Source organism: Chinchilla lanigera, unplaced genomic scaffold, assembly GCF_000276665.1.
Source record: "Chinchilla lanigera isolate Chin_1 unplaced genomic scaffold, ChiLan1.0 scaffold00065, whole genome shotgun sequence".
Taxonomy (NCBI): Eukaryota; Metazoa; Chordata; class Mammalia; order Rodentia; family Chinchillidae; genus Chinchilla; species Chinchilla lanigera.
The window spans coordinates 13,477,195-13,494,205 of NW_004955466.1; the positions used below are offsets into that span (position 1 = coordinate 13,477,195).

A 17,011-nucleotide genomic window follows, 5' to 3' on the forward strand; every position below is an offset into this window, starting at 1 on the left:
TCTTTCCTGAGCTCCACTACCTGTGACCTGAGGAAGAAATAGTACTAGAGCGCAGATGAGGTGGAAAGCAAGTGGGTGGTTTTACACCCTTGGAAATTCAGAAATATGAGGCCCCGGAACCCCACGCTTTATTGTCCTTATGGAGGGAGGTTCTTTTGTTTACATTTAGGGATATATACACACACACACATACATATGTATGTATATACGTATACATATATATACTATTTACTTGCTTTTATTCAAACATTTATTTTTAGGATATTTTTGAGTTTACAAAAGAAATTGTGAAGTCAGTACAAATAGTTCCCATATGCCCCACACCCAATTTCCTCAATAGTTAACATCTGACCCTAATGTGGCACATGTGTTATAACTAGCTACTCAGTATTGATGATTATGAACTGAAGTCCATACTTTATTCACATTTCTTTAGGTTTTGCCTAATGTGCCTTTGGGGATCCACCAGGATACTACACTATATGTATTTCACTACTGAGGCCCATCTTGGTTTCCCTTATTTTTTACAAGCCTGATATATTGCACAGCGTACCTCAATCATGGTTTGTCTCCTGCTTTCCTCACTATTAGATTGGAGCTACAGATTTAGAGACGGGAATCACAGAGCACAGCACCCTTCCAGTCCTAACAGTGAGGCATCCAGATTACACACACAACTGATCACGGTGAAGCAGCGCACATTCACTGCAGGTGATGTTGCCAAGTTTCTCCACAGCAAGGTTACTGACGGAACTCTGAGCGCCACACTGATGGTAAATCTAGGTTCACAGTCATCTCTATCAATCTATGTAAAATATTTTTAAAAATACTAACCTGGTAAGGTAATTTAAAAATACTCATAGTACACTCACCTATTTCCTGACTCTAAGAGTCTGAAGAATTCACCAAAGGCATAAAAAATTGTTCACATTCTAGAGTTCACAAAGTATGTCGATAAATGTGAAGCCTGAGTGGAGAACATCAGAATTATTGTAGGACAAAAGAGAGCAATTAAGAACAGAAAGCCAAGTGCAACGCCCTGAGTTCAATTCCTGATACCAAAAAAAGGGAATAGAAAGCCAGCCGCAGCAAAACTGGATGATAGGTGACCATCCTCCCAGAAATTCAGCAGGAGTTAACAGCTGCCAGTTGGTGGGTTTTCAAATGCCAAGGAAGTGCAAGATGTTTAGCCGCCCTGATTGTGAGGAAAGGTGAAGTTAACAAGTAATAGTATGTTGCCAAGAGCTAGTTTGTTTAGTTTAGTGCTTAACATTGAAATTAAAGACAATGTGGCATCTATTGAAAGTGAGGATTTTGCCCAGTGACCTTCTCAGTGATTGTCCCTACCCCCATGTAGGTCACAGGTCAGAAGCAGTGCTTTCACAAAGGGAGGCCACAGGAATTATTTTGCATGGGGTGATCTTCAAACAGGTTCTGGTGTTGGGGATTCTGTACTTCTTCCTGCTACACGGAATGTTCTTTAGCAAAATATTAAGGCAACTCGGTATCTTCCGTCCTGCAGGACTCTACTCAAAGTTCCCTTCCTAAACCACCCCATGGAAAACAACAGCCCTGAGCCTCAGTTTCTATCTCCTCATTTGGCTCGCTTTTCCTTTAGATACTTAGCACTCTCTGATAGCGTTTGTTCATTGTACTCCCAGCTTCAGTGGAGTGTAAACTCCACAGTGGCAGGGACTTTTCCTGCTTTGCTGCTCGACCTCTGAATTCCAAATGGTTCTGGCACAGAAGTCAGGCTTCCAGGCTTGGTGGTCATCAGTCCAGATCTCCCAAGAAACCTTGCTGTATCCAGCCCAGTTTCTGCCCAGTTTGTGGAACTTCCCAATGGAGCTGAGCCATGGCAGCCCCTACTTCCCCATGAGGCCCTAGTTGATATCAAAGAGCAAAACATTAGGTGCAGGTAACAGCTTAAAACTCAAACCATTAAAAAAAACAAAACAAAAAACTCAAACCATTGATGTGGACATCATGTAGATAAAGGAATCTTTCCCTAGAATGTGTATATAGTATTATAAACCTGGTTTGCTCCCCAGAAGCTAGACCTAGAAATATTATCAAAAAATTTCTTCCATGAAAGCCTTTATTCTTTATCAGTTACATTTCTTAGACAAAAAATAACTCCTGATTTTTACAACTGAAAGACACATTATGAATTCTAATTCTTAGAGACTTTCCCAAGTTACAACAAAAGACTCAAAAAGGAAAGAGCACAAAACAATTACAAAAAATGCCTTTAATTTTACTTATGGAACTCAATCATCCTTGAGTGACTTTCATAAACTGGGATCAGAGGATGTCTGCTATGGATGACATGAATTATATACATAAGCACTTATATATTTTTGATTTAATAAAGTTATGAAACATAGACCATAAAATTATAGTTTTTTTCTTCTTCTCATTATTATACTTATCAGTGGCAATATCATTTTTCTAAAGCCTGGCAAGAAGAACATTATTAAACATAAATGCAACATATTTTCATATTTTACCTTTCAGTGCTAAATTTTAAACAACTGAAGAACACAAAAGTTTCATTTACTCAATAAAAGAAGGAAAAAGTAGAAGTGAAAAAGAGAAAAAAAAGTAGAAAAGAATAACAGAGAAAACACACCCTCACACAGAACAGGTCCCTGGAAGAGTAAAGACAGTGACACTAGGCACAATTGTGGCCATCTTTATGGCCTTCTTCTGATATCAGCTCCAGCCTTAGGAAGCTGTTCTGTGCTGACTTGACAGCTTTTGGTGATTGACAGGTCATGCCTTGTTGTCCAGCCTCCTTGCCATGCCCTAATCCCCCACCTCCTCAGTGCTTCACAACAATTTAGAAGGCTTCTCAGTTTGGCCTATTCAAGCTTGGTATAGGTTCCAGTACCCAGAAGAACTGTGGCTGGCTGGCCAGTGAGGTAGATTGTAACTGCAGTGAACTGAATTTGGGAAATAAATTCATTCTACCTACCGTGCCCAAAGGAAAGTTGACCCAGCACTATCTTAGATCTAGCACTGAAGGTCAGCCTAGAACTGCTAGGAGACTTCAGTAAAATGAGGCAGAGTTGGTCTTCAGGGTGTGAAAATCCACAAGAGATGCAAACAAACTACAGAAGAGAGATCTTTTAGGATGGGGCAATTTACAGAGAAACTGTAATACCTTATAAAACCTTTCCAACATCTACCACACTCATAGGAAGTCAGCAGCCCTTGGTACCAGTGCCATTCAAGTGAAATTCTTCCTCTCCCCAACCCACCTCAACACTGGAAGGTCAAAAGCTGCCACTAGGACATGGCAGAGAAGACAGAGCAGACCTGCTGGCCCTCTTTTCCACCACAGTCTCTTGTATGAGTTGTGGGAGGGGACAACTTTAATTTGAAATGAACTAAAATGAGTTTACAAGGTACCTGGCATTTTAACTGTAAAATGTGACTATGTTTTTACTTGAGATAGCGGAGGATATTTTATCTTCCAAGTAACCAGACAAGTTGTGGAACTCACTCCAGTATTCATCCAAAGAGAAGGAAGAACAGTTGCACGAGGCAGATCTGAAATGGCTGGGGTATAAGAACAAAGCTGTTTCTGTTTGAGCACTCTGAGTCTTGCTTTCTTCCATATACTCTCAAGTGCATTACCAGTTAGTTCTAACTTGTAATGAGCACGTGTTTTCAACTCTAGAAGTATGTTAGAATTTCCCAGCATTTTACACCAGTCAGGTTCACCAAATATTTTCTTAAACTAATACCACTGTGCCAAAGCAAAAGGCCATCATTACATAAATGAATAGTAAAATTTCAGCATATTTTGATATTGCAGTCTATATGGACTTCATTAAAACATTTGCATATTATATTAGGTAGCCTATTAACTCTTACAAAATGGGCAACTAGCTTAGAAAAATTGCAGCAAAGAAACCACAGATTGACAAGAGTAGCAATGTAAACACAAGTAAATGAGCCAACACTTCTAGTCTGAGCTCTTCATCCGCCACTTAAAAGCTAGAATCAATGAGGATTTTATCAGATCTGACCACAGCAATTAGTTTTGTTTTTTTTGTTAATTGAAATATGGATCTGTATCTACCATTGATAAAAATGAACTGCACTGTAAGTATATGTTGATTCTTGAAATATATGCTAATGTTCTATGGTTCTTCAAGTTAATTATTAAGAATATGAAGAGCATTACTCCCAACTAGTTCGTAGAAAAGTTATCAGGAAGATTTTATGGCCACATTTAATTTTGAAAAACTGCATTATTGATGGGTGGAACTGAAAAATGACTGCCTAGAGATAGTAAGTTCAGCCAGTGATCCACTTATTATGAAAAATCTATGTTTGTGAGGTATCTTTTCCAGCTTTTACAGATAATAAAACAAAGCATAGAGGTAAATTAATCTTGGAGACAAGCCTTCCCATCCTACCATCACAAAGTGTAAGATTTTCCAAAATTTTGAAGAATATATTTTGAAAGCATACTAAATCACATATTGTTCTATTTTGCTCAGGATTGACAGTAAAAAGGACTCCAGTTCATCAGTAAATATAATAAAATACAAAATTATTTTTAAAATTTTTATATTTAATGTGCCCATTTTCTCTGCACCTATTACAAATTAGACATGCATGTGATTATTTGTGATAACTAAGAACACAGTATCTATAAATACAATGTGCTCAAATTTTTTTGATAGACACTGTGATCAGAAATGTTTGGAGAACATTACTAGAGTTAACTGGGAAATGAAACAGTTTAATTGTTCATTTAAACTGTGTTTAACTGCACGTTACCAGAAATACATTAGAAGGTTTCATTTTCTCATGTAAGAAAAGCCTAGATGTAGGCAGTCCCGCATGGGACTCTCTTGGGTCTCCACAAAGCCTCATTAACAGCTGGATTCATCCTCATGCCACATCTTTAGAAATCATGTTCACATTCCAGGAAGGAAAAAGTGAAAAGAAAATGGGCAGAACATACACATTAGCTGGAGGTCCGTACAGATATCACAGGGCTAGGTAACAGGGACATGAGCGGAGGCTCTAGCTGTATGTACACTGAAGCAGAAAACAAAGGCACAGGCTAAGTGTAGCAGCAACAGTTACTGCTGTGAGGTGAACAGGAAGCCTGCTTACTAGTTCCCTGCATGAGGCAGTGGGGGCTGAGGGACACCATGCACGGTCCTCACCAGGCAGCCAGAGTCTGCCCTACCCTGGAAAGAGAGGACTCAGAAGGGACCAAAGCAGCAGATTCTCTGGAAAAGAACACTATGAAAAGGAAAAGACAAACAAGTTTCTTAGGCGCCCCACTCATGCTTCCGAATCCACTAACTCATTTTTGGAAACAATAGTGTCTCTGGCCATCTGGGCTTTAACAGGTCAGATGGGTGCCAACTTCGAAACACTATTTGGGAAAACCGTGCTTGACAGTGCTGGAATTAACCCGTGAGTGGTCTCATGCATTCACTTATGGGAAGCAGCTCATGATTGCAGGCCACTGTGGGCAACCCAAAGTAAGAAATAAAGGGAGAACGCTTGCCGCTTCGCAGCACCGCCAACTTGTGTCTGGGGTAATTTCATCTGATAAGGAAAAGCTATCCTGTTTTATATTCTGCCTGATACTGTCATATATAGTATTTTGGGGACTTTTGCTCTGCTGTAGTTAGAACCAGCTACTTCGTTGAAATAGCAGAAATAGTAAAACTGATGGTTAAGATTAAATACTGCTCACACAGTGCATGTGTTCAAGCTATTTTATATTGCTCAAGATTCAGTCTTGTGCATTATTCATGTACTCCAAACAAGTAATAAATCACTGTTGAGATGCAATCACTAGGAAAAGGCTAGCTCATATTTACTCTAAAAAATGTTTCTTTTCAGGTTTTTCCTTGAGGTCACGGCCCTGGGCATGGATGACCCTTCAAGTAATGTTTATCCTTTGCCCTCCTACACCGTCTACTGTATAAATCTCTATTCTGTACTTTGAGGCAGAAATAGAATTTTCCTTACACTCTGAAGGGGACAGCTCTAGAAGAACTGAAATAGAGCGCCGAGGCCCTAAAATTTAGGGTGCAAGCCTCCTCCCAGCCCACGGGAGCCATTCTTGGAGATGTCTCTTCTTTGTGGATCCCTTCGCTCATACTTAAGTCTCTCCCTAACTGTAGCAATCCTGAAGCTGAGGGTGGTGGCACCTGTCTGTAATCCCAGTACTCTAGAAGGCAGAGGCAGGATGGTTAAAACCAACTGGAGCATTTTATCAATGTAGCAAGAACTTGTTATATAAATAAACAAACTAAAAAGGTGTGGCTCAGTGCAAAGGATTCATCCCCAGCACCACAAAAAGCAAATGGCCACTCCTGATTCCTAGATACCACTACCGTTGCCATGGCCTCTTCATGGTGTTCTGTTCTTGCCAAGATTCTCAGATGACGACGTTTCTAGGGTCTTTACCTCCGCAATTCCCCACTGTCTTGGCTCTCACTACCAGCTCAGTGTCCCTTAAGCAGGCACTTCCACAGGTCTGTCTCCAAGGACCCAACTGCTCAGGGCTGTCACAGGCACCCAAGGGTGCCATGGGGCAGCCTGTCCTTTGCACTCCACTTCTCCAGCTCTCAGCACTTCTCCAGTCCTCAACAATTGTCCACTGCTCCTTTCCCCTCCTCAGTGCTTGCTCAGCCTTTTCGATGCCCCACTTCCCTTCTAAGACTCTGCCTTCCTTCCTCATCACATCGTTGATTTTCAGAGGCCACAGATGGGTGTGTCTGCACCATCTCCAGTTGCTCCATCAAGCCACTGCTACTTCCTGTGCAGTTTACTAGCTCCGACTTCCACACCTTTGTTCAGAGCACCGCTCCTGCTTGCAGTGCTTCTTGTCCAATCATTCGGCCACCTGTCCTTGGGCAGAAATACGCACTATCCCCTGCAGCCTTCCCTGATTAATCCCCACATCACTGGAGTATCAACATCCCCAAATACGCAGAAGCTCAGTTTCTCTCTCCATGACATTACAGTGTAGGGTTCTTGTTTCCTATTGTGTGTGTGTGTGTGTGTGTGTGTGTGTGTGTGTTTGTGTCTTTTGGAGGCAGGGTCTTGCTATGTAGATCAGACTGGCCTTGAACTCACAGTGATCTGCCTGCCTTAGCTTCCCGAGAGCTGGGATTACAGGTGTGCGCCACCACGCCCAGCCTTTCTACTTTTTATGATTATCTCTCATTCTTCATGCATAATTTTAGAAACTACAGTATGAAAACACACACATACACAAATGCAAACAATAGTTACTCGAGTGATGAACTAATGATGACGCTGACCTTTTATAAAGAACAAAACAACCATTTATCTGAGAGCCACTGCCGACTCTCCCATCCTGCCAGCACCTTGTCCATCTCTCTATTGCTATAGATCTGACCTCATGGATATGCAAATAATTATCTGCCTTCTCCAAGCCTCAGGGGGCTCCTAGGAAACAAGAAAGGAATGAGCTTTACTCTGTAACCAGCACCTCACAGTGCCTGAGACAGAACTGGGGGCTTCATAAATACTTCTTGCATGTAGAAATGAGCTTTGAGAGGGAGGATTCCAACTGGGAAACCAGGCTGTGATGGAAACCATCAAAAGGAAACCATCTCAGATGCTGATCAAAGACAGAATTAAGAGTGGAAGGAGAGGTCAAATTATAAAATGCCCAGTCTAGAAAAAATTGTTTTATGTGTGTTTTTAAGGCAAAGCTCAGTGAGAAGAACACTGTGTGCTGAACTTTGAAGAGAACAGGAAAGGGCACCTTAAAAACGTGTCTGTTTTGAATGCAACAGACAAACACAGGTATCAACTTCTAAAATACATGCACTCACTTATTCAGGAGATTGTTATTAGGTGCCTGTATGTGACCAGCAGGAAATGAAGTACTAGAGTTAGGAGTAGTGTTCTCACAGGATCCATATAGTCTCGGGGGGGAGCGGGGCGGGCATTAAGGGGAGGTAAGGAGAGGGGAAATGCAATCACAAACTATAGTTACCGTGCACTGAAGAAAACATAAAGAATGCCAAGAGCCTGCCCACAGCAAGATCTAACCAGTTCCATGCCTAATGAGGAAAATTTGCTTTTTTTAAAAAGGGGGGAGGGGAATCATACTTAGATCCGCTCCTTCAAATGTCACCAACCTGCCCTCTGGTCTTCTCCAACGTCTGTCAAAACAGCCTGTGTTCTGCAGTCCTGACCAGAGGAGTGTCGTGAAGAGTCTTTGTGCTTCTTGTTGGTAAAGAGTACCATGAAGCCTTCAGAAAAATGTCAGTGCTCTTCACTGCTTCTTTCTTAAAGAAAGTTGCTAACTTACTAAAGCCTCTATCGACCTACCTACACTTACTTTCCCTTTCAGAAAACTTCTGAAGAATGGGCTTGCTGGAGGAGCAGCACAACATCCCCCTGCCTCACACAGCATCCACTGCCAGTCCCCGTGAGCCCAGCACTGCAGTGCGCCTGCGTCCACCGCACTGTCAGCAGCACGCTCCGCAACTTCTGCTTTTCTGCTCATTGCTTAGATATAAACCAGTGCCTCACTGGCATTTCTTTATTGGAAGGTTAAATATTTCCAAAAGCCAATTGTGTTTTCTTTCTTGAGCAAGTTAATTGCCTTCTCTAAAATGAGGGCTCCTTATGTGTCAAATATGGATAGTCACATCTATCCCTGGTATGCTGTTTAAGAATCAAATGAAACAATCTCCAACGCTAAAAAACTAACACACAGATGGAGCAAACATTCAGTATATGGTAATTACTATGTCTGTTTATCCATTATCAGTTTAGTGCTCCTTTAAAGTTATAAGTGCTCCTATATTTTATATAACAAACACTACCTTGGCAGAATGATTGAAAATATTTCCTCCCTTCCATCATATTGTACATCATCTTAATCTTACTTGTTCCTATTGATGTAAACCTTTATAAATATATATTCAAGTAGGACATCCAGTAATATTTCAGATCTTTTTGACCCTGTAACACCTATTTTGGAAATTAAATGTACACAGAAAGGAGAGTTCGCTCTTAGGTTCACAACCATTTTCTAAAAGGTGGGCTTTAGGAAGTTAAAGTATAGTGCTTCTCAAACACACATTTGTGTCTGTGGTGACTTTTGAAGTCTGTTCTTCAGGAGAACACGCTTCCTGTTTCCATCTGTCAGGCAACGCCTAGAGGAAGACACGGAGGCAGTTGCCAACTTCATCCAAGGAGCTGGGTTTTTCTAAACGTGCTTTCCAGAATGTCTAGGAACAACTAGCTGGAAAAGCCTCTACTGCATTTTAGTTTTTAATTTTTTTTTTACAAACTGAGCAGCCACTGGGTGAACCTCAAGAACATTATGCTATGTGAAATAAATCATACAGAGAAGGACAAGTACTGCATGGCTCCACTTGTAATTAGAAGCTTAGGAAGTTGACCCCACAAGCGGAGAGTAGCATTACACTTGCCAGGGGCTGGAGAACGGATGAAATGAGATGCTGGCCAAAGGGCACTGAAGTTCCAATTACAGTAAGTTCTGAGGACCTAGTATACAGTATGGCGACTATAGTGGATACTACTATACCACATACTTTCTGAAATCTTCTAGGAAGTAGACCTTGATTATTTCCACTACACCAAAAACAAACAAAAATGGTAATTATGTGAGGTGGTGGATATGCTAACTAACCTGACTGATTGAAATATATATATCTCAAAGCATCACATCATTTCATACATTTTAAATATATACAATATTACTTATCAATTATGCCACAATAAAGTTAGGAAAATAAAATAGAATATCCTATTTAAAAAGAATTATTGTTGTCAAAACCCATGAATTTCATTAATGAAGTTTTTTCAGTAAAAGATAACAAAATTCTCCCAAATTCCTATGTGCTGAACTATGAGTCTAAACCACTCACCCCCTCTAGGACCACTTCCTTCCTACCTTTCAGCTCTGATGGGAAGGGCTCTGGGCACTTACTTCCTCTAACCTGCGCCCCCTTCTGCTCTGGACCTATGTTCTGGCTTTGACCCCCACTTTCCTCAGCCAAAGAGGTGTGACCCCTGGAATCTGAAGACTATCATGTGCTTATTGTATATGGCGGAACTCCTCTCAGTCTCAGAGGACCCAGAAATAAACTTGAAAAGAATAATAATGATAGCCATCTTATCTTGAATATTTTTAACAAGTATCAGATGTTAGAACTATGCCTATTGCTTGATGCCAGATTTGAGCACAACAAAGACGCTCCCATCAGGAAGCACCTCAAAAGATAAAAAGAGGCTCCTGCTTCCAAAAGCAGATGGCACATTAGACACTTGCCACTGGTGGTGACCTGTGCTAATTTCCATGGGTCTGGCCTAAATCTTAATCCTGGGCTGGGTTCCCAAAGCTCTGCACCTGAACTCCCTCCCTTGGGCTACCTGACCTTCTGGACACGGTGTGCCTGCCTAGCTCCCGACTTCTGGTATTAGAGTATCCGTCTGCTCCTTCTGCCTTGGTTTAGGGTTTCTCGATCTCAATACTATTATTATTTGGGGCGGATAGTTCTTTGTTGCGAAGGGTCATCGTGTGCACTGTAGGATGTTTAGCAACATTCCTGGCTTGAACCACAAAATGCTAATAGCATCAATCAGAAATATCTTTAGATGTAGCCAGATGTCCCCTGGGGTGGAAAGCCGCTTCTGTGCCCCAAGTTAAGAACCTTAGCTGATTCTAGCACTTGACCTCTGAGTTAAATGGATCTCTGGTCCTTGATCCTGAGTCCTAGTATGTTTTGACAGCCAAAACCTTGGTGTAAATTGGAAAATGCTCTAACTCATGGCAAGTTTCTGGAATATAATAATAAAATCACTCAGATGTGTTTTCTGGTTTTTGCAAAGTTTTATTAAACTGGGGGGGGGGCACCTGCTATGCAGGCATTAATATGAAAAGAATGCAGCTGTTCCACAGCCAGGCCTCCTGCTCTTGTGCTGCACCCCTGCTGCAAGGCCAGCATGGAGTAGTCCAGTCCAGGCTACACACAGCACAAATGGGTGTGAGTGGTGTGACCTTGTGCTGGAGAAGCGTCCACCCGCCACGCTGCTGTATCACAGATTCAGCTACAGAGAGGATAAAACAGATGCCTGTGGACGCTAAGTGGAAAACCCAAACTCTCAGAGCTATGTAGCACCAGACTCAGACCAGAAGCCTGTGATCTTTTTTTTTTTTTTTGATCCAGGAATCAAACTCAGGACCTTGAGCTTGCCAGGTAGGTGCTGTGCTGCTGAGCTACATCACTGGCCCGAAGCCTATAATCTTGTGACAGTTCACTCGCCTGAGTCAAGTGGGGCAGCCACCCGAGAATGTATGGCAGCCATTCCCATCTGCTGGGTCACACATTTCACTCTTTATCACTGGCTTTCCCATTTGTACCTGTGTGTTTTATATTATTAAACTTATTAGAGGATGGTTCTATTTCCTCAATAGGTAAATTAAAAAGAGCAGTTCATGGGGAAGCAGCATACCACAATATCAAGAGCTCAGAAAAGCACCAAGAGGGAAACAGTAAATTTACTGAGTATAGTCTTCCTTAGTACAAACTAAACACAGTTCACTAATTATCTCAGTTCTACGATCCTATGAAGTACATTAGAATACTGGCTTCAACACTGAACAACTAGGTCAACTTTGCTAAGTTGCTTAAACTGTTTCAGTTTTCTCATCTGTAAAATGGGTATAATAACAAAACTTCCCTTGCTATATAGTGATGGGGATTAAATGACATAGCACATAAAAGTGCTCAGAACAGGAGTGGGCATACAGTCAGCCCTTCATACCCAACAGTGACTCTGTTCTGCATCCCAGGGATCTGTGACCACTTCCCTCCATATTCAGGCTACCATGGTCCCGGTCCTGCCTATGTAACCCTCAGGGTGGGCAGCTCCACAGGAGCCCAGAGTTCCCACCCATGGCTGCGCACTGGCTGGTGACTTGTGTGAACAAGCTGAGGAGGAAGGGGCTCGCAAGAACAGCCTCTCTGCTTTATAGTGGCCCACTTTTGTTCAGTATTTTTGAGGCAGGAATTCAAAACTCTGAAATAAATAAAACACAATGTCCAACCACAGCCAGCATAGTGCTTCATCTAGCAAATGTTTACTGAGTACCTACTCTGCGCTAGGCTGAATACCAGGCTCTTAACTGGGAAAAAGGACAGGCTCTGCTTTCCTGGTTCTTATACCTCCGTGTTAGAAAGACAGTAAACAAACATGGACCCAAACAGTGTCAGCTGTGACAAGTGCAAAAAAAGCAAAGCAGACACAGCAAACAGGAGAGACGGGATGGTAGTCAGGGAGGCCCATTGGAAACAGTGCACTGGAGCTGGTACGGGGGTGACCGGTGAAGGTTTATGGCACTGGATAAATCCGTAACCAACAAAGACGTGCTCGTGTTGGTTTCTACTGCAGTGTTCGTCTTTGCATCACTTGGCTTCATTTTCTCACCAGACTTGCCCTCCTTTTGGCTGCCATAGCAACCCAGGCAGACCATTTTATTTTGCCCACCCGGTCACCACCCGGTGCACACTCGGCACATACCCAATCCTAGCAACCAGTCATGGAAACATTATTTAGAAAACAATAGACTCCATAACTCCTGGCATCAGTTCCAAGGACTGCTCCACTGCAACCGAAAACAAATCAGGCAGCTGTATCCCAAGAGAAATCCTCAGTCATTGCCTATCCTTCACAAATAATTAGCTCAGCCTTCTTAAGCCAGTTCCTACCTTGCTTTCAGCAAAAGACTTGGGTCAGCCAACTGGTGTCACCCCTATGGCACTGTCTGACACTACATGATGCTCTTTTTTGCCCTCTCTCGTCAGGTTTTTTTTATTGCCACTCTGGATATGTCTGCCTTTGGGACAAATCTTTTGATTCCTAGAATTTCTGTAGGACATATCCCCAGAAGTTGCAGCCTATGTATGGTTTGTTCCTAGTCATCTGTTGTATCTAATTTAAGTTCTTCCATACAAGAAAATGAACAGGATAGTTCCACATTTAATAAGCCACATAGGACCAAAATAAGTCACTACTCTATTAATCTCCTAGGAAATGAGTTTAGGGGAGGCCTGCTTACTTTTTTTGCACCTCACACTGGAATGTAGCTTAGCAAATCCTTTCTTATACCTTAAATAATTCAGAATCATCTTTTCTGACTGGACATTTTTTCTGTGTATTTGTGAAATCATTTCCTTAAGAGATCCAAGTATTTGCCCTTAGCTTTTCATTCTCAAAGGAGAACGAAAGAATTAAATATGACCATATCGGCCCCATATTCTACTCATTCTCTTACTGCTGAAGTACTGGATTAAGTACATGTCATAAGAATGCAGAGATGGAGAATGACTGCAACCAGCTGTGTGAAACACCCACACAGACGCCAGGAACTGCGCTCAGGCTGGTCTTCTCCCCACAGCACAGTGCTCATTTCTGGGCTGGACAAAGCCCACTTTAAGAGGATTGCAGAGAACACTGCCAGAGCAGAGAGATAAGGACAGAGGCCTGAAGGGCAGATTGGTGAGGATGAGCCTGTAGTGTGTGGCCTGGGAGGGAAGGCTGCAGGTGTCTACACCAAGAGCCCAGGACTGAGCAGTAGCTTCAAAACCAAGGGTCCAAACATTATCTTGTTTTTGTCTCAGGCACTAGCTGGCTAGAGATGCAGCTCCAGAAGAGTCTCCATCATAAACATCTGGCCAGCTACTTGCTGCAAAATCACAGGGGGAAACACTGCTGAATGTAACACACACTGATTTTTCTCCACCATAGCCTAAAAGATGGATGGCTACGAAAGCACCTGAGATGGAAGGGAAGTATTGTGATTTCAAAATGAAGATCTTAACTCTAAAGAGACACACACTTATAGATAAATTTTCAAAAGCAATGAAACTCTATAGTTCTAAGTGGCAAAGAAGAAAGCAAGGTAGCCTATAAGTTAGAATTCTGTGCCTAATGGAATCAAGTGTATTATAAGGGCCTTATGCCCGCCCTCCTTACTTCTGACAAATATTGTATCATTCAGCCCCAGGCTTTCACTATATCCCTGGTTAATTACATAATGCAATATTAAAGTAACTGATAATGATAAACTTTTAGACATTTAAGCCTTTTAATTCTCTAGATGAGCTTCTTCTCTCCTATTTTTTCTAGCGAAGAGGCTAGCGACTACACAGCAACATATTGTTCATATCGTTCATCCACTAATAAACATCGTAAAGTGCCTTCTACAGCAATCTACTGGGAGGCTTTTAAAGATAAATAACATGTGCTCTCTTAGGGAGCTTTGGATCTGGCAAAAGGAGAATGCAGAACAGTATTTGCCAAAAGAGGAGGCAATCAAAATGTGATAGGCACTTGGAAGAGATTTGTGCCACCATAATTGTGGTATTTTTAAAAATAACCCCTATTAATCAAAATATCATAGTTAATATTGAGGTATCCCCCAAATCACAGTGATTTAAAGAAATATTTTATGTTTATGCAATTTTTACCTATAAGAGAAGGTATGTGGAATTTCTCTGTTCTTTGCAACTTTCTATAGATTGATGGCTAATGTAACCTAAGAAATACAGAAGACAGACCGACAAGAGGTCTGAGCACCATGGCGTGTCTTGCTCACACTCCTGTCCAGGCAGGCTGGCCAAAGAACTCTGTCCCACACAGCCTGCACACAGGCTGAGGGAGGCTTCACCTCTGCACATCTACAAAACAGACGGGAAATGGGGAAACACATATTCAGGTTTTAAATTTCCACCCTGAAAAGGCATATGGGGATGACCAAAACATACGGTATATGTTTAAATTATTTTACACTATTACAGTAAAGGACACATTGTCATTAATCCCCTCAAAATATGTGCACTTGCTTTGAACACACTTAACCACTGTTCTTGCCACTTTCTGGAGCAGTTCCAGAAGCTTTCTTTCAGGTCTTTAGTTGCATTGTTGTGGCTGCCTCAATGTCCCAAATCGATACAGAATCTTTACCTCTCGTGGTCATTTTGACTTTAGGGAAGAGCCATAAGTTGCACAGTACTAGATCTGGACACAGATGATGTGCTAACAAGCCTGCCTTTCTGTTGGATGGCACTCAGCAGCAGCAGTCACCGTATTTTTTATTGTGCTTTGTAAAGACACTCACAAAAGAGGACTTCCGAACTGCTTCAAAAAGTGAGAAGAACGATGGGATAAGTACGTTCATCCAAGCAAGGAGGGGTATTTTGTGGGAGATTAATAGAATGTGTCATCTACTGAAATATTTCTCATTTAAACACACACCATGTTTTGATCAATCCTCATACGACCTCTCATTCATTTCCACTGGCCAAACCTGGCCTGACTCTCCCCGCCCCCAGCCTGCTTGGCAGCAGAAGCACTGCTCTCCACAGGGAATTCAGCTCAGCACTTGAGGCTGTCAGGAGATAAGACAGGACAAGGAAGTTTGCAGGTGCTTGATACATCTGGAGACACCCATGAATTTAGAAGGACACTTCAAAGGATTCAGCCCAGGAGATGCAAGACGGCCGGAAAACTTTAACTACAGATGTTCATTGGGATCTTCCTGCCTGATGTCCCCTGCCTTCTCTCCACCCCTGTAAAAGGGACACACTTCTCTTCGTTCGGGGCAGAAGGTCTTATTGCTCTCTCTGCCTGAACTGAGGCACATGTTGCCTTTACTAAAGCCTGGTGGTCTCTGCTGTTGTATATGTTACACAAACTCAATCACACAGCCATATCTACCTTCTAGGAGATAGGCAGGTACCCAGAGGAAAACCAAAATTATTCATCAAGGAGCACAATTACTACTATATCCAAACTTTGAAGAGTTTTCTATGAAAAATAGTCACAGGTGCTTTAGCATATCTCTACTTTTGTAATTTTTTTTTTGAAACAGCAGAGCAAATTATGAAAGCGACTGAACTAGAATGCAGTCACCCGAATTACTCAGCTGCAGAATAATTCTGTGGCCACCGCTCCTTGTGCAGGCCTCTAATCAGAAGCAGTGCACTGCTCTCAGGATGCTTTTAGGAAGGAATTACAAAGAACACGGACCACTGCGGGCACTGCTGGCTGAGATGCAATCCAGCCACATCAAATTTTAAAGTTGCCAAATAACTCTGGTATCAACAGTACAGATGCTTTATGCTGACTCTTCAGGAGCATGCTGAAGGAGATGGTCAAGGTGGGCCACAGTGAAACCACCCGGTAGCCTCACTCACAGCATCCTCTCCTTTCGCAAGCTTTCAGAAAGTCTAGCAGCTCAGGGAGTTCTGCATCCCTAAGGGAAATGCTGAATGAAGTGGGTGGGAGTCACCTAAGAAAGAAGGGAGAATAGTCAGGGTGGAGCCACAGGAAAGAACACTGGATGAGTGGTTGGTGCCTAGGGACAAATCCCAGCTATGCTTCCTGTAGTAAATTATTTACCCTTACCAATTCTACTTTTCTTTGTCTTTAAAATCAGGGGATTGCACCAGATCTTCCTTGAGCCTCTACTTAACTAAGAGAGCCAGATTAGCAGATCAGTTGTGTTCTCTATCCTTAACTAGCAAGGAAAGGGGCTGGGGATTTAGCTCAGTGGCAAAGTGCCTGCCTGACAAGCGCAAGGTTGTGAGTTCGGTTCCCGGTACCGGAGAAAAACCAAAAAACCAAAAAAAAAAACTAGCAAGGAGAGCTTCGGCAATTACTTCACATCTCTGCCTTGATTGTGTGGTCTATAAAATGAGGATGAGAATGGGTCTAGCTCATAAACTAAGTCCAACGAACGAACTGGTTACATGTATCATGCAACCTGACATGTGGTAGAGCCAAAATGATTGTCATCCACTATTTTTATTTATTACTATCATTAGTTGAAGTTAGAAAAAATGCAAGAAAGCTCAGAACTCAGCCTTGTGTCCTGATACAGTTGATCAAAACATATAAGCATGTTTTTGATCGGTTTCCCAATAAGATGGGTTTAAAGATAAACATT

At 42.1% G+C, this 17,011-nt stretch overlaps 1 protein-coding gene across 1 annotated transcript in view; it reads left to right on the forward strand.

The window, feature by feature from the left end:
- The first annotated feature begins 8,391 nt into the window (after positions 1–8,391).
- LOC106150147 (basic proline-rich protein-like) overlaps positions 8,392–17,011 on the forward strand; it is a 55,140-nt gene continuing 46,520 nt past the window's right edge. Inside the window, exon 1 of the mRNA XM_013521885.1 lies at positions 8,392–8,494. Within this exon, the coding sequence (XP_013377339.1) occupies positions 8,392–8,494 (103 nt within the window). The remainder of the gene's footprint in view (positions 8,495–17,011) is intronic.